The following is a 27,991-nucleotide window of genomic DNA, read 5'->3' on the forward strand; positions in this document are numbered from 1 at the left end:
TATGTGAACCGCCAGACTTAAAAACTAATGAATTAATGAATCATTTGAGATATGTGTCTTCCACGGCCTTTACCGCGGCGCGAATTTTTTTTACAGAGCTATTTGCATACAAGGCGGGTAAAATGTTGACTCTTTTCCAACTTCACAAACAGACTATTTCCCCCATTTTTTTCTGCAAGGTTATTTCATGTTCAGACCAAAATTCAGCATCCACACTTAAGTTAGAAGCCAGGAAATCAAATACAATTTATGAAACCTGATTTATATTTATACATATAAATATTTATGGTGGAATTTATATGGGTTTTTGTTGCTAAATAGGATAGATTGGATAGATTTGTTGGCCAATGTGGGATTGAGATAGAAAAAAGAGAATTTAACTGAATTAAGTTACATTTCAAAGAGAAAGTTACCCTGCAGACTGCTGTGAAAATGCGATAAGACAAAAGAATGGCTGTAAACAACAGGAAGTGGGCATGATTGCTTATACATCAAAGGGAATAATGGGGTGGGGTGAGGTAAATCAGTTCAAATAAAACTTTGCACTTCTGAATTATTATATGTTAAAAAAAACACACACACAATAGAATTGATGAGGCAGGAATGTAGTTTAAATTTAAATCTTTATTTTTAAGATTGATAAATAGCATCATATTTTCAATGCGAACCACGGTTTTGAATGTCATCTGCAAAAATCACAGACTACACTGTCGTTTTTAAAAATACGTGAACAAATAAGCTCATTTTTTTTAAATACAAATCCCAGTTACTAATTATGTCATGTGAGCAGACATAATCCACGTGTAAAACCTTTTCAGTGTGTAACATGTTCAGTTCTTGTGTGGCCTACATTAAGTTCTTCCACCACCACCGCGCCCTCCCCTGCCCCCTCTCCTCGGTCGACCTCTGACTTGTTTATTGTCCTGCCGTGGTAATCTCTTATGACGCTCCACTTTGATCCACCCTCCGTCACTGCTTTTGCCCCCCTCCTTTTCCTCACTGGCATTTTGTGTCACAGACAATAAACCCGGTATCGATGGTGTGCGGCTCTGTGGTCTGGCATTGTAACTGTTGGACGGCGGTCTCCATGGATGTCGGGAGGTTTTGTCACCTTTATTATGAGCATGTCCACCTCTACCGCTACTCCCTGTATGACCCCAACCCTGCACCCCACCCACAGTAAATGTATTGCCCATGTTGCTATTTCTGCGATAGTTATGCACTGCCCCTGCACTGAGCGGGCGCTCTCTGTCTGAGGTGCTCTCTGACGTAGTGCTGGAGGGACTGCTGCCCTTTGACCCCAGATAGAGCGTTGAGAGTTTGGCCGACAGGCTGGCAGTTGGCGACGAGCTGCGTGAGTCAGCCCAGTGAGAAGAGTTGACGCGGTTTGGAGAGCGGCGCACAGCTGCAGCATAAGAAGACACATGTCTTTCATGTGCAGACAGGAACTGAGGCAGAGTGCGAGCATCAGAGCTCATGAAGGCAGTGTGAGCAGCAGTCGTCGGCTGGGATTTCTGGGCTATCATCTGCTTCAGTCTTACATTGTACATCCACTTTGGATCAATATCTAAAACAGAAAAGACGTACCTCATATACACCTCCTATATGAAGATTGTTTTTTTCTGATAAAAAACGATATGAATAAATAATAAATATTTACCGCGGTTTGATCTGTCCTTGAGGTTCCAGTCTGTGCTAGCTGGGGCTGTTTCAATGACGAGCTCCACAGTCTTGATCTCGTCTCGTCCACCAATGACGCTCCATGTCATCGAGCAGCTGTGTCTGGTGGACTTGGGAGACTTGACATCATTCTGAGTAGTAGTGATATTTAATGTATGTTGTTAAACATGATTGTGCGTGACTGCCTGTGTGATGCATTTTCAAACTGCAGCTGCTAAAATGACCCACCTCATAATTGACGGTATAGTCCACTCTCTGGTTCTCCTGTAGCCCAGTGATCCATTTGTCCATCACAAAAGGTGGCTGCATTGAATAGCATTATTTTGTTTGAAAAAAACAAAAAAAAAAAAGAAAATTGCAACCACCACAATACGTCAGGTTAAAATGCACCGATCAAAACAAGGCGTGTTACAGAAATGCGTTTCTGACGGCACCTTAGTCATCCGCAGGATTTCAACATCTTGTCTGTTGGCGTTAAAGATGACATCTTTGATGTAGGTTATAGCGACTTCATCGCCGTCGAGTTCCATGTACATTTTCCATTTGCAGTCCTTGAAATAAAATAATTGCCGGTCAGATAATGTAGCTCTCAGCGACAATAGATGTAAAAGTTTTTAATTTCACTCATCTGTGTGGCGAACTTGGTAAATCTTGTATATAAACCAACAGCACAACCTACAGGTAGTTGAATGACAGTGGCCAGAAAGCCTCACATTGTGGGTGAAGACAGATAAGTATGAAATAAAACTTTTAAAATAAACTGCTAGCAGACCAAAGGGGAGAAAAGACAGAGTATACATGTAAAATGCAGTTTGCATGTAATGTCTACAGCAATGCAAACCTAAGTTAAAAGACTGATCTTTAGGGAATTAGGTTCTCTACATAAATATACCTCAAATTTGGCACATTTCATTAAATTACTCTAACAGAGAAACAGAAACAAAAATCAGCAGCAAATATTTTCATGCCGCTATTCTAAATTCCGAACATTTAGGCTTTTTTCAGAATCCAGGATTAATTTTTTGGAGCAGGAAACTGTCTGATTTTAGTTGATAACCCCTTTTTTTTTCTCCTCATGGACTGCTGCAGAGAGACACACATCAAACTGGGGAGGCACAAATTGAAGCGGTTCCCCAGCCCTCTTCTTCTGCATACTGAATGCTGACGACGCACGTAATGATTTCGCCAATCCCTAAAAGCTGCCAGGAAGCTACAGGTCACTGCTTAACCACACAGGGTTCATGGCACAGGCCAATCCATTGTGCAGTGATCACAGAGAAAGACATCAGAGGAGTGGCACTAACACACTCGTCTGAGGAGCCTTCGCCCTCTCCTTCATCGTCCCCGGGGGCTGGAAATGACTCAAAGGGGGGAAGCTTGAGCAAGCCTCTGGCTCAGAAACACACCAGTGGCCCAACGCTGGCCTGGTGTCGGGCCTGGACGGTCGCACCGGGGCTCCCAGGTCTATGCTAGTCTAATCACTCCAGCAGAAACAATGTCTGGTAATGATGCCTAGGACCCGAGTGCGTCTAATGACAACTCATACATAATTCAGCACCTTTCACTTGGCTGCACGGTGATATCCTCATTAGTAGGGGACCCTCAGTGGCTGTCAGATGGTGGCCGCACAATCGCAGGCCCTCATTTTGTCTTTGAGAAGTGCAGCTGCTTCCATGACATCGCCAGCAAAGAGGGGCGAAGAAAAAAATGCAGTGCGGGTTTGTTTTATTTAGTGCAAAAAACCTTCCAGTTTGTAAAAACAAGGCTGACATGGAACCTGACACCAGGCAGGGGAAAATAATTAGCTCTCATTTTCTCAGCCTCCTGTTTCCTTCTCCCTGCTGTGTTTTCTACCCACTAAACCACCACATGTCAGAAGAAATGGGAGGCAATTAGCAGGCTCGTTTCAGCCCTGCCGAACACACTGAAAGAGGACTATTTATGATGGGACAATGAACAGCTGAAAGATTAAATAACGTTTGCCTTTTAAAAGAAAATGACTTCTGGCTAAATGGGCTATTTTTGATTAAATTCAAACAGCAAGTGAAGAGCCACCCTTTCTCCACAGTTTGAGACCCTAACAAAGGGCTGTGAGCAAGTCGAGGTGGATGTGGTACATGGCTGAGCCTGAAATGTTTATTTGTCTGGTTTAATACATGTCTAGTGATGCCTTGAATGGTCAGCATAACAGCCGCCATCACGAATCGTCAGAACAAACAGCTTCAGTTGTAGTGGGCCGATTCAATCGCATGTCTCTATATCTCCTTAGAAAGTATCAATTATGCCAAAAATGCTCAAAGCAGACAACATTTTTTTGTGATATTCTTATTTTTTTGGGTCTCGTCGCTTGCTCACAGCTGCAAAATATGTTGCAGTCAGTGTTTGAATGTGTTTCCTGACAGACTTACAGACTTTCCTGTTGCTGGTTTCCAGTGGTACCCAAACACCAGCTCCAGATTTACAGTTTTACTCTGCTCCACCTCCTTTTCTAGTTCATCCTTGGGGAAGAAAACAAAAGTACATAAACATAAGCCCCAAAAGGTGCGTGACAATAAAAATGTAACACATCTAACGGATGAAGATACCTTCAGCAGTGGCGGGAAGTGGACGAACCCGAGGTAATCATTAGTTAGCTTTTCGATCTCACACTGGAAAAAGAAGAAAATTCCCTTTGAGTCCACCGCAGAGCCAAATATCAGAGAGCTCTGCCGATATCCCGTAAATGTTTTCGGTTAATGGTTAACCGTGTCTTGCCTTAAGGTGCATGACGTGACCTTTGGACTTGACCCCCATGTCCCGCATGTCGGTTTCTGTGAGCAGCAGCAGCCTCCGTCCGGTGATGTGGTTTTCTTTAAACAGATCGGCATAAAGCTGCATGTCACATGCGCTGTCTCCTGGCAAAGACACAACCAAACATTGAAACGAGCGCGGAAAAAATGAAGAATGCGAAACTGAAAACATTTAAGACGATCTGAACTGTTTAGAAAGTAAATGAACAAACCTGCGCCAAATATTTGCTGCATCCAGAAATACTAAAGGAAGAAAATTACGATTTAATCGTTTTAATAGCAATCATGACTGTATCACAATTTAAATGGCTGCAAGTCAAAACACACTGATACCAACCACATGCTCCTCTGTCCAGGTATATATGTCCAACGTGGGGAGCAACTGCGAAGACAAGACAAATTTAATCCAAAGCAACAGAATGTGGTTGGATATAGGCATCATGTGTCCATCTAAAGGCCAGAACTCCAAAGTAAAACTCACAAGACTAGTAAATATTATTAAAATGGAAAATATCCATATTTTTCTCCACATCTTTGAAACCATTACTTTTTCAGTTATTGTGCTTTGTGATTAAGAAGACTGGATGTAGCCGTAATGGACTATATCCAACAGAAATGCCCATCTGACTGATCTAATGTGATCTATTTGAATGAAAAAAAAAAATCATTTATTGCTCATTAAATGCAATCAGGCAGAAACTTGCCAGCCAAAATAAAGATTTCATCATTGTGATTATGAGACTGGTGTGTAATGACAGAAATAATGCAATGGGAAATTAGAGAAAATACGTCTAAATGAATGAGTAATCCCCCATTCACTGTCTTCTTCCCACGACATCCTGTAACAGCTCGGATTATGAACTATATGCCGGGCTCAGTCGACAGTCGCTGAGGCTGCTGCCTCATAAAGCCACTCAGCCCTACAGCGCTTTTTCGCCTCCTCCTGTAATGCAGTTCAGAAGTAAACAGATTCGGAAACACTAAGCCAATGCCAGAATCCCACTGGAGTGACTTAACATCGCTTTTCAAAAGCCATATTGTATCTCACAAATGAGCAGCCATGCTTGTGTTGCACGTCATTGGCAAGTGTGGTTAAATCTAAAAATTTGAAATGGGGGATACAGTCTTTGTGTTTTAAGATTTATATGTGGAACATGCAGGAGAAAAGCACTTTGAGTTGGGTTTAATTCACACAATTGTGCCCCCATGTGGACTAAGTGGATGATGGGTAGTCAGGCCATGGATATACTTATAAAGAAGCATGTAGTTAATGTCTCAACAAAAGATTGAAAAATGGCCACAGGAAATGCATATTTTACTTTTTTTTAAAATGAAAACACTAAAAGCCATGCTCTGTTATCATTAAGTTTATTAATACTAGCTATAGAAATGTAACTAATATCATTTTAATAGCAAAACGTTTGTTTTATTTGTCACTAACTGTTCAGATGTGGAAAGTAATGAAATCGAGCCAAGGCAGATTAGGAGAAAGTAAAAAGAAAATCATCTGTTAACAGAAAAACAAATCAGATGAAGAAGTTTCACTATTATAATTGAAAATAAAGGAAATAAGAAGTTTTCACATGAAAAAACACAAAATGCTGATTGTTATGTCTAGTGTAATATGTCTAGGAGTTGATGGCACAAGAGGATAGGCAATATTTGTACAGGATTATTAGCTCATGGCAAGAAGCTAACAAGCAACAACAGAGGAATACAGAGGATTACATCCTCATGAGACTGACTGATTATAACAAGCGAAGGGGACAATTTAATGGGCTATGCTCAAGGAAGCATGTCCTTCCCCCACAAGAGGCATAATACCTAAGTGAACACTAATGCTAATATGATTTTCTGTACTGTAAAGAGCAGCTCTTGAGACGTGATTCTGTGTGGATAAATACAGCGTGGCGTCTATAGAAAGATGTTACTTTGTTAAGCTCTAAAATGTAAATTCTTTGGCTGAAAATTCATCTTTTTTGGAGGCCTTAGGAAGAAACCTGTTTTCAAAAGTAAAATGAGAGAATGAAGCTGACAGCCACACAGCAAAGTCCCTCTCCTACTGTTTTGAACCTGGGTCACTCAGAGGAAAAAACATGTACTTTCTTATCCTGGTAAGAGAGTGTGTCTCAACAACTGCACTCCACCACAACCAGAACAAATTGGCCAATCTTAATGTCAGCAAAATGTCACTTCATCATAAAAGCCTGGCCTTCTCTAGGCAACTGGATCACATGGCTCTTACTTCACAGCATGGCACTATACATCCAGAACATTAGGCATACGGCAAATTACATCCATAATATCCACAGGTGGAGGGCTTCAAATATGTTCTATAATTGTGACCAAGTTCCCGCGCCGTATGTGGTGGAAATACATCATGAATATAGCTTATAAAGCAGAATAAATGCTCTTTTATGGTGTGACAAAGTAATGATTAATGAAATAATTGTTGAATAATTAATAAGGCAACTTAACAAGCTGTTCATATTAGTGCTTTCACAACACCAGTAATATACAGTGGGGGATGTAATTATTTGATCCCCTGCTGGATTTGTAAGTTTGCTCACTTACAAAGAAATGAACAGTTTTTAGTTTATATGGTAGTTTTAGTTTAATGGAGAGAAACTGAATTTCAAACCAAAAATCAATAAATTACATAAAAGTTATAAACTGATTTGCATATCATTGTCTAAAAAAAGTATTTGATTATTAGCATCTCCCAAGCAAAACATGACTTGGTACCCTGGTGGAAAAACCCGTAACATTTCTTGCGGTTGGTCACCAGGTTTCCACACATCTGGGGAGGGATTTTACAGAAGCTCTCGAAACCCTTAAGTTTTATGGCTGTTGCTTGGGAACTCAACATTTCTGCTGATTTTCTATAGGATTGAAGTCTGGAGACGATCTGCAATCTTGTCTCTTTGAAAGTTCTTTGGTCTTGGCCATGATGGTGGACAGGTGTGCTTTATAGTGTGGTGTGTTTATGTAGATAAACTGCTGTGTTTATATACATAACAAGTTTTTTCTTTCCATTAAAAATGAAGCTACCATACAAATTAGAGACTGTTCATTTCTTTGTAAGTGAGAAAATATGCAAATTCAACTGGGTATCAAATAATTATTTCCCCCACTGTATTCAGTGAGATCACACTATGTGATGGATGCAGGTGGAACAATATCAAACACTTGAAGGGTTCATTCAGTGTCATCAGACCACAGGAAGTGTCCCATTTCCACTGTCATGTTGACACAACTCACAGACCTGGAGGAGTTGCTCGACTCACGTGTTGACCTGCATGTTAGAGTGCAGGACAGGCCAGCCAACAAAGCCTCAAGTCTTCTATCACAGACTGCAGACTCACGTACTCATTTCCAGAGGTTGTGATATGAGTTGACATCTGTGAATTATTAGACTCCTCCATCACAGACTGAAAGCACGGATTAATACTTATCTTTAGAGGTAAGAACAGCTAAGAGGCAGAACGATGTCAAAAGCAGGGACACCGGGGGAAAGACAAGAAAGGAGGATATAAAAGAAGAGACATAGAAGTAAATAACAAAGAAAAAGGTAAATGAGAAAAATCAACAATGTGAACCCTAAAACCCCCAAAAGTTGATTCTGTCCATTTGGACGTAGCATGAACCCTTAATAAAATAATTTAAGAAGCCAAATGTTAAAGTGAAGTTAACAGGACAGCAGAATGACAGAGCACATAGAAAGGAAGCACGTTTAATGCAGTTTATTCAAAGGCTCAACTGATTTGTTAAAGAAATTGTGAGTTATCTATGTGGGAGAGACAGCTCCCAGGTATCTAACATGTGCATGATTCTGATGCATGGCCATATATAGGTTAAGACAAATGACTAGGTATCATTCACAAAAAACACTGGACCAGGTCTTTATGCTCTTGAGGATACTTGAGGGTGCATTGGAGTTTGCCCAACCAGTCTACATTTGTTTTGTGGACTTGGAGAAGGCATCTGACCGTGTCCCGTTGCTACGGGCCATTTGATCCTTATACAACCGTTGCTAGAGCTTGGTCCGCATAGCCAGCAATAAGTCGGACTCGTTCCCGGTGGGTGTTGGATTCCCTAAAGGACTGCCCTTTGTTACCGATTATGTTCATAATTTTCAGAATTTCTAGACGTAGCCAAGTGGTGGAAGGCTTCCACCTGGGCAGACTCAGAATCTCGTCTCTGCTTTTTGCAGATGATGTGGTTCTGTTGGCTTCATTAAGTGGTGGCCTTCAGTTTGCACTGAAGCAGTTTGCAGCCGAGTGTGAAGCAGTGGTGCTCCGACTGCAGTGAAGCGGATGCTGTCATGGTGAAGAGAGAGCTGAGCATAAAAGCGTAATATTTACCGGTCGAGCTACTCCCCTACCCTCACCTAAGGTCACGAGCGCTGGGTAGTGACTACACGAACATTTTTACAGATACTGGCCATCCAGGAGGGGCTCAGAGTAGAGCCACTACTCCTCCACATCAAAAGGAGCCAGATGATCTGGTTCGGGTATCTGACAAGGATGCCTCCTTGGCACCTCCTGGGTGATATGTTCTGGGCATGTCCCAACAAGAGGAGGCCAGGGGGAAGACCCAGGACAAGCTGGAAAGCTTATATCTCTCAGTTGTTCTGGGAACCCCTTGATGTTTCCCCGGACAAGCTGGATCATTTTAACGTTGGTAGGCGATTACTAAGCAACATGATGATATCACAATATACCAAAAAATCAAGGTTTTTGGACATAAATGAAATCAGGTGTATAAATGCTACAAATGGGTCATCTTGTCCCTCTAGTAGGTGGTTGCTTGGCAACATTATGATGTTCTAATATCTAATATAGATGAGAAACTTCAGGGGCCTAAGATGGTAAATGGCCTGTATTTGTATAGCGCTTTACTAGTCCTAAAGGACTCCAAAGCACTTTACACATCCAGTCATCCACACACTGGTGATGGCAGCTACATTGTAGCCACAGCCACCCTGGGCCGCACTGACAGAGGCGAGGCTGCCGGACACTGGCGCCACCAGGCACTAGCCAACGGGTGAAGTGTCTTGCCCAAGGACAGAACGACCGAGACTGTCCAAGTCTCGGCTCGAACCGGCAACCTTCCGATTACAAGGCGAACTCCCAACTCTTGAGCCACGATCGCCCCAGATATACCTGTGTGCCAATTCTGGCTACTCAGTTCCTGGTGGAGGAGCTGTGGGCTGATAAGATTTTGGTCAGTAATAAAAATGATCATTAGTTGAGCCCTAAATCGTTTTGCATTGGATATTAGGGATGGATTAGGATTCCATTTCCTACATGGCAAAAAAAGAATAGAATTAAAGCTGTGACTGTCATGTCAGAGGCTGGATGCTTACAATCTAATAGTAATTTTTTATTGTCACGATGCAAATGTTCACAACTCTGTTTCATACTCTTCTACTTTCCTTCTCATTTCAGAATAAGGTTGAGGGGACTTCAGAAGGTAGCTCAGAAAATAAGCCTCTACATGAAAACGCGAACGTGAACAACAGCGCAGAGTCGACGTGCTGCTGCCGTGACCACTTGACAAAGTGATGCGGCTGTCCTGAAGGTGAAGGTGGACCAAAGTGAAGAGGGGATAATGAGGAACTCACCGGACTGTTGGACTGTTCGATGAGTTTGCGCTCCCACATCTTTAGTCGCCGCTCACGCTCCTTCAGCTCTTGCTCTTTAGTGCTCAGGTCTCTCTCCAGCTTCTTAAGTCTCTCAAGTGTAGCTTCAATCTCAGACCTTCATCATACAGCAGGAGAAAACTGTTAACATTTAAGGATGGCTGGATTTTTCTTATAAAAACCAAAACCAACATTTTTCTTTTTTTAAACTATGTCTCTTTATTTTCTGGCTTCCCTACAGTCTGCACCACTCAGTCTAACCTCACTCTATACATAATTTCCAAAAACAGCTGCCCTGTAGTTTTTAACGAACCTCTGTAAAGCAGTGATCAAACATCCAACGGATCTGGGACTACATTCAGTTAGACTATTCATGACAGCAGGACAAGGTATGTGTTTGAAGGAATAAACAAAGTGGCTCAATAATAATCCAGGTTTTCTTTTTTCTTTTCTTAAATATGCGTATAACTCACAGCAACCACAAACAAAGGATAATATTGTTAGGTATGGGAAGTTTTCTGGTTTCCGAGTTCTATTGACAAATCACATTTCAGAAAGACGATTAGGGAACAAAAGAGAAATCCACTGGCAATCTCAATATATCAGTCTGACTTTAGTGAAATTTGTGAGAAGAATAATTCCACTGTTGCTTTTGGTCTTTGAGGGGATTTGTAGAGTGAGAAAAATAAAGAATATAACCACAAAATAAGACAGTGAGAGTTTTAGGACAGCATCCAGTGACACAACATTAAAATGAATCCAAAATAAAGCCCTGCACTCAGGAGGTGATTACAATTACGCCGACTCTTTAAATACCAAGTGCAGGACAAAGCATGTTGGGATTTGTTTTGCCCAGCAGGTGGGGCTGCGCAGTGTATCGCAGAAAGCCATGCTGAACTTCAAGCCCGCTAAAACTCCCACACTCTTTTCATAAACAAATGCAGCCCAGGCAGGAAGGCCATGACTTACTCCTCCCAGTCCTCCAGTTCCTCCACCCACTTCCTTCACAGAGCTCTACGGCCTCCCGCTGTACTGACAGGCCTCTGCATTTGGCATTGCCCTGACCCTTCCTGCTCAGTGAGCATTATAAACAGATAAAAACCTTTTATAGAAAAAAAAAAGTACTTAAAACTGAAATAATCAGCGTATGAATCCTAGCAATGAAGGTATTGACCACGTGTCAGCTTCCAGCCCCACATCTCAGCTGCATACACCAGTTACATACTGGTACTATCCAGCAGCCAAGTTATTGTATTTTTAAGTTATTGTACTTGGAAGGGAGAATGCGTTCATTTTTAATTTACACAAGCACTTCAGGTCCATTATGTAAATGTGACAAATGTAACAATACAGCTAAAACAGGAAAGAATATGAACCTTAAAATGAAACTCAAAATCTTTCAATTTAAGTTAAATATTATCAAATAAAGAGCCAAAAATAGCATCTATAAAAATAGAACTATTTGGGCTTTTCTTGGTAACACAGATACCTGGGAAGCTAGAAACAGGTACAACAGGTTTCTCAACATCCCTTTTTTACGACTGGAGGTGCCATCTTTCACTTTGAGCCCTCTAATGTTGCCGGATCTAACTTCTTGGGCCAAAACACATTGTCACTTTCTGTTTTCAAGCAGAGATTTACTTCAACCTGCTCCACCTGCAGATGGCTGCCTGGACACAATAACACCAACACAACTTCTGAAGAAAAAAAACTCCAAGCGCAGACAAGGCCCGGGGAGAGGCAGACAGAGAATAAAGTAACAGCTGAGACTCAGGCTGTGCCGAACACCACCAAACCTCCAGCTGCTCATACAGGCCAATTAAACACTTCTACTTGAAAAAGATGGTGATTATTTTTAGGGTCTTATGGGTAAAGAGAGGAAGTATATCCAGATGGATGATTCTTTGGGGGGTTTTTATGTCTTTATGTAGCTATCAGTGTGATTATTAAAGATCTATATGCATGATCTCAAGTCCTTTTTTGTGTTTCACGGCCCCCGTCAGCTACATTTCCACATCATTCTTTGAAAACAGTCGCACATCTCCCTACACTAAGGCAGTATACCGGCGAAAAAAAGACAGTTATAAATACGTTTACTGGGTTTGAAGAATAGATGATCACATTACCTCCATTCAGCCTTGTTGTGAAGGAAAGAGTTGCACTGTTGAGGAAGCTGGCTGTCATTAGACATGGACTCTAAAGTAGAGAGGATCTGCTTGAACATTGGTCGCTCCTAAATGAACATAAAACCATTAGCAGTGTATATAATTCATATATATCTGCTTCATATTTGCACTTGTGCAACTTACTTTTGGTTCTGTTGCCCAACACTTTTTCATGAGCTCAGCAAAGCTGGAAGGACAGCCACTGGGGATGGTTAGCCTCTAAACCACACACACACAGGCAGAAGAAAGAACAGCTTTAAAGGAACCTTAATATGCTAACTTAGATAAGAAGCTAAATACCATTCTTGTGTCTGTTAGATTGCCTTTGTCCTAAAGGGTCTCCTGTTTGTCAAGCATTTAATTATTGCTCTATATGAAGGATCACAACTGCCATAATCAAAAAATAAAGATACACATAAATACACTTGCGACCATTTTATTGAGTACACCTGAAATCATTATGTGAATGAGGCCAAGACTCATTCACACTGTATCATTTTCGTCAAGTTTCCACCTACTGCCTAATCTCCATCATGCCTTGCTCCCCACAGCAGTTGCCAGGCCTGCATTCAGTCCTGACAAAATATGGCAAAACACCCTGTTATACTGCCAAAATGTTCCACCAATTGCAGCTGATTCAGTGTGTGCACTGCCTGAATACTGTAGGCCCTAGGGTACAAGTTGCCGCTGACCTAATGCTTCAGACACCCACCAAAGGAGGGAAAACGCATCTAAAAGGATGCAACCAACTGTCGCAAACGGGGGTCCCCGAAACCCAGAGGCGCTTAGCTAACCTAGCCAAAAATTAAGCCCAGTAATGATTATTTGTGGTCGACCGTGGCTCAGGGGTTTGGGAAGTGCATCTGTAACCGGAAGGTTGCCGGTTTGAGCCCCGGACTCTCTGTCCTGGTCGTTGTGTTCTTGGGCAAGACACTTCACCTACTAGTGTTGGCCAGAGGGGCCGATGGCATGATACGTGTTGATTATTACTTGTTGTTTTTAATACTCTGAATAAAAGTGCGTTTCAGTTTGGCATACATCAAGGTTGAACTTTTTGTTTTTTATAATTCGGAAAAGGGTTATTGATGCAAAGGTAATTAAACACAAGAGGAAATTACGTTATAAATTAATGAAACTTCTAATATTATTCTGGTGTAATTAGTGGATTATGGATTTATTCGGTAAGTCATTTATTTACTTTTTCATTTATTTATTTATATATTTTTATATGCCAGTTTCACTTCTCCGTTCAGAATTGCATTCATGTAATCATGCAGTAAAATACCTCATTCTTCTCAACCACAAGCCAGGCCACTTGTAAGCCTTCCAGGCCTTTGAATGGTATTTCACGGGTGAGCATTTCCCAAAGCACCTGTCACAGAAGGTAAAGAGTCAGGTAACAGTGTTGTAAAATTACACAACAGCACACTACATGTGTGAATGTACACATGAGCCGTGATAAGCATGGATCTGCTGCTGTTACCCTTCACCACATGGTCGGATTACACAGAAATATCATAAATATATCAATACTGTCTGTTTATATAGCATGTGTATTCATAGCATACAAATAAAACACTAAAAATATTTATGCATTTCCCTTGAAGACCACACGAAACATTAAAAACATTGAAAAAGAATCATGTATGATTTAAATGCTGTTGGGCCGCTGAAGTACTCCCTTCATAAGTCAGCTTCTTTTCAGCTGGGCTTCACTAGTGTCAGAAATAATCACCTGTGTCAACATCTTAAAAACCACATAATGAAAAGGTGGAGGAGCGCCGCTTTCAAACATCAAAGAGTAACACTGTATATGTATACCACATTCCTAAATGTATGCTTCTTGACAGCTGTGTCTAATTACACGTATGTATTTGACTACAGAAATCAGATGAACGTGCAGGCGTCTGAGCGAGAAACTCACGGCTGCTGAGGTAATTTTACCAACGGCAGATTGTAAAATCCTACCTAGATCCAAGGAAAAATAATTTTAATTAATGCGTTTGAATTTTACCAGAGTGACTCAATCTTTTATAATAGTGAAAGCAACTTTTAAAACAACTTTGGGGCAACCGATAAGCGATTCCATAGTGAAACTACTTCCAAATTACTCTCTACACTAAGTTTCTAAGAGGCTGTAATCCTGCAAAGGTCGCAAATGCTGTTTTTTTCCACTTAGAGAGAAGAAATGTTCAAATGAAAAACATCAATGGGACCGGTTGCCTGATTTTATTTTTTGTTTTTTTTCCTCTTGAGAGATTTTAGTGCTATGTGGTCGACTGCGTTCGTTCTATTTGATAAAATCTTATTTTTAGACTGAAATAAAAAGCCTGCCAATCATATGTTTCCTCTAACAAAAGAGAGAAAAAAAGAAAAAATAACATAAATTGGCTCCAACTTCTTGACCTCAGGCTTGTAGCTGCACTTCCTGGTGAATTATTCACTTCTGTGATCTTTGAAGTACAATAATGAGCACCTTTTCAATGGTTTTGATTATATTATTTACCACAAGACTGAAAGAGAAATAACAGAAATCTAGCAGGTGGTACAAAGCTCCAATGAAATGGCTTTGACCTGCTCTATAAACCTATGGATTCTTGCTCAACTTTACAGATTTGGAAAAAAAGAAGCAAAAAGAAACTTTCTTCAAAGTCTAAGACTTCAAAGACTCCTGTTGTGAAGGACCTCTGTTATACGTGTTATACAATGGCATCCTTTAAGCACTGATTCTGCCTAAAGCTGTCATCAGTTTTGATATATTGTCTAATTATTCATCTCTTTGAAAGAGTGCTGCTATTTGTTATTTTCTTTACATTTACTCTTTATAAAATATAATCATACAGTACATAAATATACGAGGAAAATACCCCTCAGCTTCCTGGTAGACACACCTATGGTATAAATTTCAAAATCCTACGTGGCCTTGATTTTCAGAAAACTTAACCTCTGACCTTGAGGTCAAGGTCACAGAGATTGTAACTCGTTCAAGATTTTTAGTAGATACTACTATGGTTTCAATTTGAAGATCCTACATCGCCTCGTTCTTGCATTCACAAGCGTAGGTCTCCACACTACCCACTGGCCAGTAGTTCACAAAACAAATGGATATAGCCACTGTGACATCACTCATTAGAGATATCCCTTCTTCTATAAAATCACATTTCTTTTTGCAACCACAAGAGTCACCCAGCAAGAATGCAGGTTTAAAATACTTTCTCAATGCCAGAAAGGTGATCCATTTTACCTGGATGCAACGCTGTTGACGTGAGAAAACATTATCCAAGTGACTTCTTGCGTCTCAGCTGACGGCAAATTCCCCCAACCGTATAAACAGATCCTTATGCAACTGTACTTTCTATAAGGTCGGGGAAATCTGCAGTCAGCTGAAAGAAATGGAAGAAGTCACTTGGATGAGTGATGAAATGTTTCTTCCACTGAAAAAACATCTGGATGAAGTGAATAAACTTTCTGGAATCAACGCTTCCTCATTTGTTTCACTTTTCAAAAACAGGCGTCAGTCCTTGAGTCTATAGTGTTTTGTGTTTCTGGGAGTATCAACTCATCATCAACCTATTGCTGTTATTTCATGATAAAAAAAAAAAGTAATCCACAGCATCTGTAGAATCCCTCATGGTAGCTCCTAAAAAGTTTAGTTTGCCAAAAATCGTTCATGTTCAGTAAATTTATCTGTTTTTTCTGTGGTTCTTATAAGAAGCTTATTGCGTCTTTCATTATGATACCATTTGGAGTTACTGGTTCCTGGACAAAAACAGGTTTATGATCTAAACTCGTCACAGTGAGAAGAAGTGGCCACATAACAGGTTGAGACAAGCTACAAACACACAGGCAGCATTCAACAAATACAAGGAGGCCACATTAAAAAGACGTAACAACATTACTGCAACACAAATTGTGTGCGTGCAATGTTAGCGTTACGTTCAGTCTGATGTCTTTCGTGACACATCAAAAGGAATGAGTCAGCTCAGGATTAATGACGACACTCCAGACCTCTAGGATCTCTAACGAAATACTTGTGCAGAAATGTGTTGCTATTACCTAACCACTCTTTTCTTGTTAAACCCAGGCAGGAAGCTGATTTTAGTGTAGACGTAAGTAAATTGTCCTCTGAATGACTACGCTGCTCTGTATGGGAGAGTCTAGGTGCTAGGTGAGCAGGACAGGAGGAGAAAGCAGGTCTGTTCAAACAGTCAGAGACTGCAAGTAATAAACTTTAACTGTATTAACTCAGAGGAGGTCATGTGTTAAGGGAGGGCAAAGGGACACGAACACTAAGACTTTTCTATTAACCTTAGAATAGAGGCGAATAAATGGTAACTATACAGAAAAATGGCACCAGCTCCAGCTTCACAGGGCTTAGATTTAAAACGGCAAAACTCAGACTAAAGAAAACCACACAAAACTATTCCTTTTTTTTTAAAACTGAAACATAAAAAATAAAAATCAAAGGGCTAAGATGCCAAACATTTTTGGCACTGAGATAGAAGAAGTATATTATTATGAAATAGTTTAGATGTATAAGCGTGCATAACAATATTTATATCATAAAACACAACAGGAAACAGATGGTATATTTTGTGTCCAAATGATCTAATTCATACACGATGTTTTTATGACACCCCTAAAGATCTTTATGTTGCCCTGAGGACGAAAAATAAACATCAGATTTATGAAAATGCAATAAAAAAAAATCTTCACCCTCCATAAATATGAAGCAATTATGGTTTATTTATTCAAACAATTAGTCATTTAGGAAAATGTGCTCTGTATAAAGTGATGTAACACTCAAGTATATTTAATTTCACCAGGTTCCATTACATTCAACTACAAGGGAAAATGTACATGCAATTAAATTAGCTGAAATCAGCATTTTCTACCATTTTTATGTGTGTGTGTTTCAACTCAGGTTCATTTTTGCCACTTACTACTCCGTAGGAGAAGGTGTCACAGGTCTCAGATACAGGCAGGCTCTGGATCACCTCCGGAGCCATCCAGGGAAACGTACCCACTAAGGACATGTGCGTTGTGTGGGTGACAAACTTAGATGCCCCAAAATCACAGATCTGTAGACATAATAATAATATTAATGTTTATTTGGGTATCCAGAGCAATCATAGCAGCATGCAGATTTAGATTCACCTGCTGCTGATGCAACAAATCTGCAGCACTGTAATCATATAATTATTCCTGGAGTCATCGTATGTTTCAGTCACTGTGAAGTCACGGGCAAATTAAATGTCTCTATGATACAGAAAAAGCCTCAAAGCACTGACATATATAACATAAGGTTTCTGCAGATTTACAAGTGGATGTACTTTGCAGGACTCTTAAAGCAATCACATACTGTACCAACACAATTACTATCAACGTTTTGTGTCTATCTATCTAAGTCTTATCAGAGAAGAACTGGTCACCGGTTAGCAGCAGATCAGCAAAGAGGATCTCCTTTCTCTCAATCTAATCCACCTATGGCGAGAAACACCGTAACACTGTCCCTGATTACTTGAACATGCCAAGTTAGTCACTGCCCTCTTGTGTCTATGTACTGCTGAAAATATCAAATGAGGATTTTGTGCTTATATTTCTTTTAACACTGAATAGAATGTGAATCCTTAGCTAACAGGGCCATCACATCAAAGAGCAGGTTGAGTTTGTAGAAGTGAGACACGGCACTCCCAGAATCCTGAATTCAAATCTATGCAACAGCAACAAGGTACAATTTCTCAGTCAGGAAAAGCTGTTAAAACTTAAATTTAAGACAAATTCAACATTGTAAACACTTTTTTTTGAATAATGTTTCTGTCCTAAAAAGTGTCTGGGGGTGTTTCAAGGTGGCTGGGAAGGACCAGATTTTATGATTACAGAATTCGGATTATTTCCAATTATTTTATGATCATCTGAGATTAGGTTTCAGTCCATAGGTTATATAAAAAGGCTTACTTTGAGAACTTTCTCTGCAGATAAAACAACTGAAAGAGAAAAAAAAAAGTCAGTAAATGCAGATGTTTACTTAAAATATTTAAGAAATTAAATTTGGTAAACTCATGTCATGGTCAGTTACCATTCCTGGACTTCAGGTCCCTGTGGATCACCTTAACAGGAGCTTCTGAGTGTAAATAGTGCATTCCTGAAGCAGAAATAAAGACAAATTTTCAGAGGAACATTACTAAAAACTCATTTAGAAACTACAATCCTAATAACACGAGCATTGGGACAATGTGTAAATCATAAATAAAAAGGGGAACGCAAAGATATGCAAACCTCATGAAACCATATTTAGATTTTCATGACTTCAGGGAGAACTACATTAAGATTAACACTGCTGTCTTTTTTTAGGTCAAAGAGCATTTAAAATGGACTGAGGCAAAGCGGAAAACTGTTCTGTGGTCAGATAAATCCAAATTTGAAATAAAAAAATGAATTCATTTTTGAAAAACAAAACTGAAGATGACTAAAGATGAGGAGGAATGTCAGTGCCTCGTCTAAAAACCTACATCTCTGATGGTGTGGTTGTGCACCGCCGTCTATGAAATTGACAGCTTGCACATCTGGACAAGAACCATCAACGCTGAAAGGTATATACAGGTTTTTGAGCAACATATGCTCTCACCCAATGACGTCTTGTATATATTAATAAGACAACACTAAAAGGCATACTGCAGCTATTACAACAGTATGGCTTCATAGAGAAAAGCCCGTTTGCTGAAGTCCACACCTTTCCCCAACTAAAATATCTGCCACATCATGAAATTAAAAAATACGACACGATGAGAGCGAGGACTGTCGAGCAGCTAGAACCTAATATCAGTCAAAAACAGGACAACGCTCCTCTTGGAAAAAGCAGCCAGCAGCTGGTCTCCTCAGTCCCCAGATGTTTACAGAGTGTTGTTAAAGAAAGAGAGGATAGTGCAGAGTAGTAAACATGGCTCTGTCCCAACTGTTCTCTGACGTGTTTCTGACATCAAATACAAAATGAGCTAATACTTTCCTTAAAATGCCACATTTTCTGTTTAAACATCCGGTGTTTTCTTTGTTCCATCCTGAATAAAATATGTGTTTATGAGATTTGCAAACCACTGCATTCAGTTTTTATTTACATTTTACACAGGTTTGTAGTTGCTCTGATGAGAAGATAATGCATGCTTTAAATGACATTGTCATGTCATTTAAAGCAAGACTGCTGCTAATGCAGTAGATCTATTTACTGTATGGCTGGTTAACATATAACAAGCTATCAGTATTCATTTTACTACTTTGGGTGTTAAATTGCGTGTATCTTTATTTTTTAATATACCTCATTTTATTCTATAAGCTGCATTTCTAAGAATTGGCCAGAAATTTTATGGAGCTAACTTTTTTTAAATAACTGTCAAATAAATAAAATGAAATGAAATAAAAACATTTACTACCGTCCTTAAGTAAGGATTAGGCTTTTAAGTTCATAAATCAATCTCACAACATTTCAGCTGTTATTTACTAGTAAGATACATCTGAAGTTTACCTTTGGCGATCTCTGCAGCCCATGTCATGATCTGCCCCATGTCCATCTCCTCACTGACATCACTGGACAGGTAATCATAGAGTGAGCCGCCGCTTGCATATTCTGAGGAAACATGAAAACTTTATACTGCTGCTTAATGAATAAAAATGAATGATGTTACAGTGGCAAAACGAGTTTTACAGCATGCATATGAGTGCAGTATGCGAAAGGGTTATGCAAAAACAAAATGGATATTCGGCCACACCACTCATAGTGTCTCGCTAGATTGCTACGGCTTGATGCTGTGGGTGAGCACCAGTCGTAACGAGCGCTCTTGTCCCCTCCGGACATGGCTGTTAAACTTCTACAACACAAAGTTGCTCGTGCTCTGTTGTCAAAGGATTCGTACATTTCTAATGGGCCATTAGAAATGTATGAAACTTGCAAATTATGTGAACTTTTGCAAAATCTCCTTCATAAGACCGCTGACAACACTAAAAGACAACTATGATGAAACAAAGATGGTTGAAACAAGAACATAAACTTTAAGCTTTACTATGTGTAGAAAGAGGCAATCTTGTGAAGTAAAGTCCTTCAACAGAGATAAACAAGCACCAGCTAAACAGCAGGGACCCTCCATTTGTGCGCAATAACCCCATCATATCCCAACACAATACTGTAAATATGCACAAGCACTGAGATAGGAACATAATTAACAACCATAAAATACACAGAGGACTTTTATTATTATTATGAGCCAGAGTTTTCTGTTGACCCTGTTGATCCTTTTTTGTTTGTTTTTTGACTTTGATACAGCAAAAACTGAATGAAAATGGACAAGCAAACTCATGTGTGAGACATCATGCAGCTAGTTCAACTGCAAATACATGTCTCCTTCTGCACTTTGCACCCATCCACATTCCTTAGATAATCTGTGCCAGCTTCAATGTAAAATGCACTTTCAGTTTAGCGTAGTGTCACGGCAGAGTCTTAATCAGTGGAAGGAAAAATAAAACGCCTTAAAATGACTGTAACTGGCAAATGTACTTTAACCCTGAAACAATTCTCTCCTATAATTCATCAGGTTTATGAAGCCGCTGAATGACGGCAGTTATTGTTAAACTCCTGCAGGTCAACAGAGACAATCAGGTATCTCAGATAGGTTGTAGATAGTGGCTGCGAGAAAGAGGGAACTGATGCTGTGTGTCAACACAGTCATAACAGAGATGATGAATGTGAGCACGGCAAACGTTTTTTTCCCTCTATCTGCTGCTAATTAGATTCTGCCTTATTAAATAGAGACCACAACCTACTCCTTGACAACAAAACCTTCCCTCTCGGATCTCTGAAGTACAACCGATCCTGCAAAGGAGTAGAGTGCATTGATCGTTTTTCCACTAAACTTTGATTTGATTTCTGATTCTTTTGTGCTTTTTCTTTTTTTTTTTACCACTATTACATAGAAAATGGCAAATGAATAACATTTTACAAAATATGGTTAGGCCTGATTCCTCTTTTCATAATAATCTTAGTTTTCGTTCTGATGCAGCCAAATATTCTTGTGTAAAGAGCACCTCTTTAAGAATATCAAAGGTCTTTCTACACTTCTATAAGAGAGACACTTAGAACACTTAGATAACGTCTACAGATAAATAATTACACTGAAAGTATGGACTTGGCTTTACATAACTGTGCTACACAAAATAATTTAAGTAATAACATTTTACTGACTCCATAGTGTAGTAGATTACACCTTCACCTAACACACAAAAGATCCCGGTTCGATCCTGGATTTTCATCAGGAAGGGAATCCAAGACAAAAATGTTGCCACATCAAACATGCAAACCTGCTGTGGCAATCCCTTGTAAATAAGGGACAGTGGAAAGTGGCTAGCAGCAGTTAATGACAGGAAGGTTTTGCATGTGCAAAAGAGATTCGATTCGCATGAAATAATCTAAGCCTACTGGTGGTGATCAGAGGGCCCGGTGGCGCCAGTGTCCGGCAGCCTCGCCTCTGTCAGTACGCCCCAGGGTGGCTGTGGCTACAATGTGGCTTGCCATCACCAGTGTGTGAATGTGTGTGTGAATGGGTGGATGACTGGATATGTAAAGCGCTTTGGGGTCCTTAGGGACTAGTAAAGCGCTATATAAATACAGGCCATTTACCATTTTAAGCTGTTTAAAGAAATTTGCTTTCCTTTCTGATTGCTTTGAGAAAGTCCTCAGTGTCCAGCAGAACTAAGGTAGTAGTAGAAATGAGCGCGTGAGAAATCTCTCTGAAAAATCTTGAGACATTTTTATGGCTCATTTGACACTGGGGAAACATGTCCAGAGAGAACAAGATGGGACCCACGATGGAACCCTGAGGTACTCCACAATAAAATGTAGCTTTTAAAGAACAATTGTATCCGGTGCTGACAATGATGGATCTATCTTTCAGTTGAAGTTGATCAAGAATAATTTTGTTTTACTGTTTTATTGTTATCTTTTGTTCATTTAACTACCTCTTGTTCTCTCATATGTCAACAAACTTTAAAAGTGTGAATTCTTTTGTTTTATTACTTTTTATAAAATATTTTTTATTGTTGTATAATTTTGTTTTTCCTAACTTTCCTTTTATATCATAATATTAGTTGGCCTGGTCTTCAGCCATGGCTAAATATTCAATTTCATTTCCAGGACAACAAAGATCATCATGAATCTCTCTGACATGTTTTCATTATTAGATATTACAAACTGCAGAGGAAATGCAACACCCTTGTAAAACATTTGCATAAAGGTAAATACAGAAAACCACAATCTGTTAGCATGTCTCTCTCACTTGTTTGTAATGCCACACACTTATTAAATAGAGCCATGTTTTATAGGGAGAAAAAAAGTGCATTGCATCCCGTGGCTTTACTTTCAAAGCGATTTTAAGTATTTAGTGGAGACTCATGTAAACTACTGCTTTATCATTTTTCCTCTTCAGAAGAACAAAGATCTTATATTTGATGCCTTATGTTTGTTGTGAGTCTGGGTGTTTCACTCATTCATTCATTGTTTTTTTTTTTTTACTGTTTTGTAAACAGATAGTGAGTTGTCAAAGCAAGGACAACATATTAGAAAGATGATGGATGAAGGGAAGAACCAGGATTTCCAAACATGCAGCAGTTCCTGAATTTCATGGGCATTCTTTTTTCATAGTAGCACAATGAAACCGAAACTCTAGGTGTCAGTTCACCACTAGAAGCAAAGCGAAGTTGAATCTTTTATATCGAATGAGTAACTACATTACGAGCCTAAAATAGCATCCTTTCTACCTATACTGAGCAACACCATTAGGCACATTTAACAGTCAAACTCCATAAACACCATTCTGCAGTGAAGGCCGAACAATATGTTAGACACATTTTTGAGCTGGGGCTCGATTTAAACGACTTTTCTGCGGGATTCCCTGATAGATGCGAGCATGATGGGCCCCTTGTTTACAGCAGTTCACAGCTACACGAGCATTTGAGGCTTTATTCTTTTCGGTCTTTGACCTAGACAAAAACTGAAAACAGGCTCATACAACTACTGTATGAATGTGTGCACTTCCTGAGGCCTCTGGCATTCACTCACACTTCCATAGAAACTTCTGCTCCATTGAGCAACTGGTGCGAACAGATTTGGCTGCTGCCTTTTCTATCATGATGTTATCTGGTGGCTCTGTTGTATGCTGTTTTTCACGGAGGTTTCTTTGCTGTAAATATGCATCATTATTTATAAACTTACCGGTGACAATTCCATAGTTGGGAGCCTCGACAACTGCGCCGTAAAACTGGATGATGTTGCGGTGGCTGAGGACACTGAGGATTTCAGCCTGACAAGTGAACACACACAAGAAGATAAGACCATTTGGAATTTTCATAAGAATAGAAGAGATAATAGAAGCCTTATTTGCATTAGAGTTTAAATAAATGAAGTCTGGATCTATAATTTAGTACACACATGATTTCAGTGTGTGAAGTAATATTTTATCTTTAAATCACCTTCACCAAAGGTTCATTTAAGCCTCAGGAAATGACAACATTCACACTCTATTCAGCATGTACATAGCAGAATTGCACATACCATGCATGCACTGAGTATACTTTCCTTATAGCAGATTTACTATGCTACAGATAACTACATTCTTTTACGAACAAGCTACGTATTTGATTACTACACCTCATGATGAAATACCTTGCAGAACCAACTTTCAGAGCAATAGCTTAAAATAATCGCTTTCTGTATGACTTCATCAGTCTTTCATACCACCACACTTCTTGACAAATCTGCTGTTGAGGTTTGGACTTTGACTTGGACATTGCAACACCTTCATTCTTTCCTTTGCTGTTGTCCTGTTGCATGGCCCAACTTTATTGACGTTTCACTCTAGAATACTTTGGTATTCAGAGAAGTTCAAGATCAACTCAGTGACTTCAAGGTGCTCATTTCCTGTAGTGCAAACCAAACCTAAAAAATCACTCCTCCCACTTCCATGCATGACAGTTGGTATGAGGTGTTCATGCTGATATACATCTTCTCTGTCAAAAATAGTCCCAGACGTCTTGTGGTTTGTTCAGATACAACCGTACAAGCCTAAGCTGCGCTACCATGTTCTTTTTTAGACAAAAGAAGCTTTCTCCTGATGATCCTTCCAAAAAGCCATATTTGTTCAGACTTTTTTGAATTGTGCTTTCACGAACTTTGAGATTTAACATGCTAACTGTGGTCTGTAAAGTCTGAAATGCAGCTCTTGGGTTTTTTGCTTTTTGTCAGAGCATTGCGTGATCTGACTTCGGGGTAATTTCACTGGGACATCTGGTCCTGGAAAGAATGTGGCATATCCCTGAATGCCCCGAACAAGCAAACTGTCAAAACTTCTAACTTTATAGAGTTGATCACACTTGCTGATGATCATTTTGTTACGTGCATTTGGCTGCTGTTTTACCTCTTAATTCCTATGGAATTAATGCTTGGTTATTCAAAGGACTACACAGAGTCCTGTGAGAACTTTTTTTTTTCACATGACTGTTATTAGCACCAAACCACAAAGTATCCCAAAGTATAAAAGTTAAAATTATGACCTGATAACTGCGTAAAATATTTCCTCAAATTGATTATAAAAGCTCCACCACCCTAACCTAGAAATGAGTGCTTGTATAAGATTTACTGCAATCCATTTAGAACCCAGTTAACTTAAATTGGATGATTGAAGGAGTCACCATTTGTGAATTCATAAAAAAAGGATTTAATAAAAAGCAGAAGTGAGAACTTGCTGGTTATCTTGATGCCCCAACAGGAAAGGTCAAAGCAGACTTTGACTTTTTCAGACTTTTACAGAACTCAGTGGCATGGCTCTCAAACCCTGACTGGACGCCAATGGTCCTATGGAGTCTTCTGGAGCGTATACAAAGACGTATCAATGCATAATCGTGGCCCAGAAAGGTTAATGTGTAACCATTTTTTTTTTTTTTTGAATGAACAAAAACCTGATAAAACGATCTCATTTAATCGTAACCAAACACTATAATTAAAGGAACATCTGGTTCAATGTGCAAGGATTACATTATTATTCCCATTGAACAATCATCTCCCCAACACTTGAGTGAAGTTGAATGGATATCTGTGATCTTTTACAATTTCATAAAAGAAACAATGAACAATTTTCTGAACATCCGATCACAGGCCGACACACATAATACAATTTCCCTGAAAAGATTTCAAAGATAATTCTGTTTTGTCTTTAAGACAATGGGCCTGTGCTTTCAAAGACACTTCAGGAGCAGCCTTTGCTGTAATTGGACCAAATACTTTCTTTCATTTGGCAATAATGTTTCTTTCGCAGCACACTGCTCAGAGAGGGGGAGTATAATGACCATGAGTGATGGGTACAGAAGTCACCAGATCTCGCTAAATGGGATAGCAATTAAAATGATTACTATGCTGACAATTAAAAATATATGAAAAAAAAGATCCAGGTAATTAAGACTCTTACTTCATTTTCAATCTTGAGCAGTTTTTTCACCGCCACCTCTTTGTCCTGGGAAATCCACTTGGCCCGGTACACACTTCCAAAGCTGCCGCCACCACAGTTTTCGAAGAAGTGGATGTCATCGAACTTGACTTGCACGAAAGACGAGCTCGGAGACATCATCTCATAATGGCACTCAGTTCCAAGTCAGCTCCTAAAAGAGCGAGGGGGATTACGGGAAAGGAAGGAAGTTGGGTTCACAAACAAAATCCTTTGCGGTAAAAGAAACTTAATCCATCAAAGCGAAGCTTCACTGTCAGACACCATTTGTGAGTGTGGCTGCAGGTTTGAGGCTGTTTTGCCATTGGTTGATTGAGCATAGCAGGGTGATATCGCTCATTTTAAACTACCATCCCCTGTCTCTTCCACTTTTACACATACAGTCCTCCTCATCAGTACCAGTAAGCAATGGACTCAGGGTCCAGACTCTGCTTGTATAAGGACAAAGGCATGTCTGGTATGCTGGGATCATGCAGCTAAAGTCGCAGATTACTCCAGCAGGTTTGGTTCAAGTAGGACAACAAGCTGGGAGATCATACAATTTTGACAATAAAAGCTGCTTTTGTTTCAAGACAAAAACACCTTGAGAGATCCACATATTCTCTTTCTCTATTTAACAGAAAAGATTAGCTCTTCTTGCTTGTGTTGAGGCCAAACATGATGATGTGTGTGTAAGCCAGGGTTAGTGGTATAATGCTTCCAAACCGGACACCACAGAGATTTATTATCATATCCTTTTGTTTGTCTGTAGCGACATAAAAGCATCTTGTAAAGAAATAATTCCATCATTACAGGAAATTATAGCATTGCTATTGTTCATAGGTTTCCCATTTACAGCTGAGCAATTACGGCTTTTAAAAGGCTGTTACCTGGGTCCTCATTGGGATTACTATCCATCACAACGAGAAATGCCACCATTGTCACAGAGGGGAGCCATTGCTCTCTGCTGATTTACTTGTATTCATGCTATACTTAGCCTGGCAGCAATTTGCTCAGTGGACCAGCCCCCCAAGTATTGTCTGACCACTCAAGAAGCCAGGGTTACAGGGATACGGGAGTACTCCTGCAGTCATCGCTGGCAGTTTCTCACTTAATACTGCAAGCGCCGCAACAATAAGGCCTGACAGCCATATGTCAAACCACAGGTAGTCACTGTAATCGCAACTAAATGATGAATTAATCACTGAGACAGCGAGGTCAGCTTTTGTGTCACGTCCTCTAAGCTAAAAGTGTGGTTATATGCAGATGTTACAATCTTAACCAATCTAACCCCTACTCAGTTACTATGCTGTGTATGAGATGCAGATAATACCTGTGTGAGGGTTAAATCACCGCTCAAAACATTCAACAACAACTAGATACAGTATGAGCAACATTAGGAGTAAACTTAAAGCGGTATTACTTTGTTATTATTACATATTTATAACAGTCTTATATTAATGCACCACGTCACACTCAACAGCCCGCATCAACACATCTGCACGAATGTGTGTTTAATATCAAACAAGACTCGCATTATATTTAATCTGCTGGACAGTGAGCCTATGTCGAAACTGCTCATTGAGACTAATTGGATAACTGGTGAACATTATCGAAATACACATACCGACATTCAGTGTGAAGGCTGGCGCTCCGGAGTGGCTGTTCCTCCACGCAGGTAGCACCGGGCACAAGACAAACTTTGTGAAAGAAAGGATAGTTCCGGGAAACCTCACGTGACGTTGCTTGATTTCCCCGATCCAGTGTGGTTTCACTGGTTGCACAACTTTCAGCCAGCTGAACTGGACAGCATCCAGCTTTTGATACTGATGGCAACAGCTCCCCCTGCTGGACGCGAGCACGAACGCCTACATTGTGCATGGTGGTGGATATTACAGTTATTTCTTTCTCATTAACAAGCTCTTACTGGGCAGCTCAGTGGTACACTAAAAACAAAATAGTTTTAATTAATTTGATTCTGTAAAAAATGTTTTAAAATGTCTTTTAAAACCGCAATTTCTTTTTTAAATGTGTAAAATGTAAATAAAAAATAATGTGATGATTTGCAGTTTCAGAAACTGATATTTTACACACAAAAGAATAATAGAAATCATATAATCATACATGTTTCTAATTAGAAAATTACAATTTTCAGGAAAATGTAAGGCCATTTCTAGGCAGCAACACATTTCAAAA

General features: G+C 39.7%; 1 protein-coding gene across 1 annotated transcript; it reads right to left on the bottom strand.

Annotated features, from left to right (window-relative positions):
* Positions 1-659: 659 nt before the first annotated feature.
* map3k20a (mitogen-activated protein kinase kinase kinase 20a) lies at positions 660-27,518 on the bottom strand. Its single transcript, XM_006788468.2, has 20 exons — positions 27,423-27,518; positions 25,781-25,970; positions 23,533-23,620; positions 19,798-19,899; positions 18,358-18,423; positions 18,237-18,265; positions 17,222-17,359; positions 13,564-13,650; positions 12,423-12,497; positions 12,240-12,346; positions 10,096-10,231; positions 4,807-4,851; positions 4,682-4,712; positions 4,435-4,574; positions 4,266-4,328; positions 4,089-4,178; positions 2,115-2,231; positions 1,909-1,983; positions 1,661-1,811; positions 660-1,567 (listed from the first exon to the last, which is right to left on the bottom strand). The coding sequence occupies exons 2-20, from the start codon at positions 25,937-25,939 to the stop codon at positions 852-854; spliced, it is 2,415 nt and encodes an 804-aa protein (XP_006788531.1). The 5' UTR covers positions 25,940-25,970; positions 27,423-27,518; the 3' UTR covers positions 660-851.
* Between the last annotated feature and the right edge of the window lie 473 nt (positions 27,519-27,991).

Source organism: Neolamprologus brichardi, chromosome 16, assembly GCF_056152115.1.
Source record: "Neolamprologus brichardi isolate AB-2024 chromosome 16, ASM5615211v1, whole genome shotgun sequence".
Lineage (NCBI taxonomy): Eukaryota > Metazoa > Chordata > Actinopteri > Cichliformes > Cichlidae > Neolamprologus > Neolamprologus brichardi.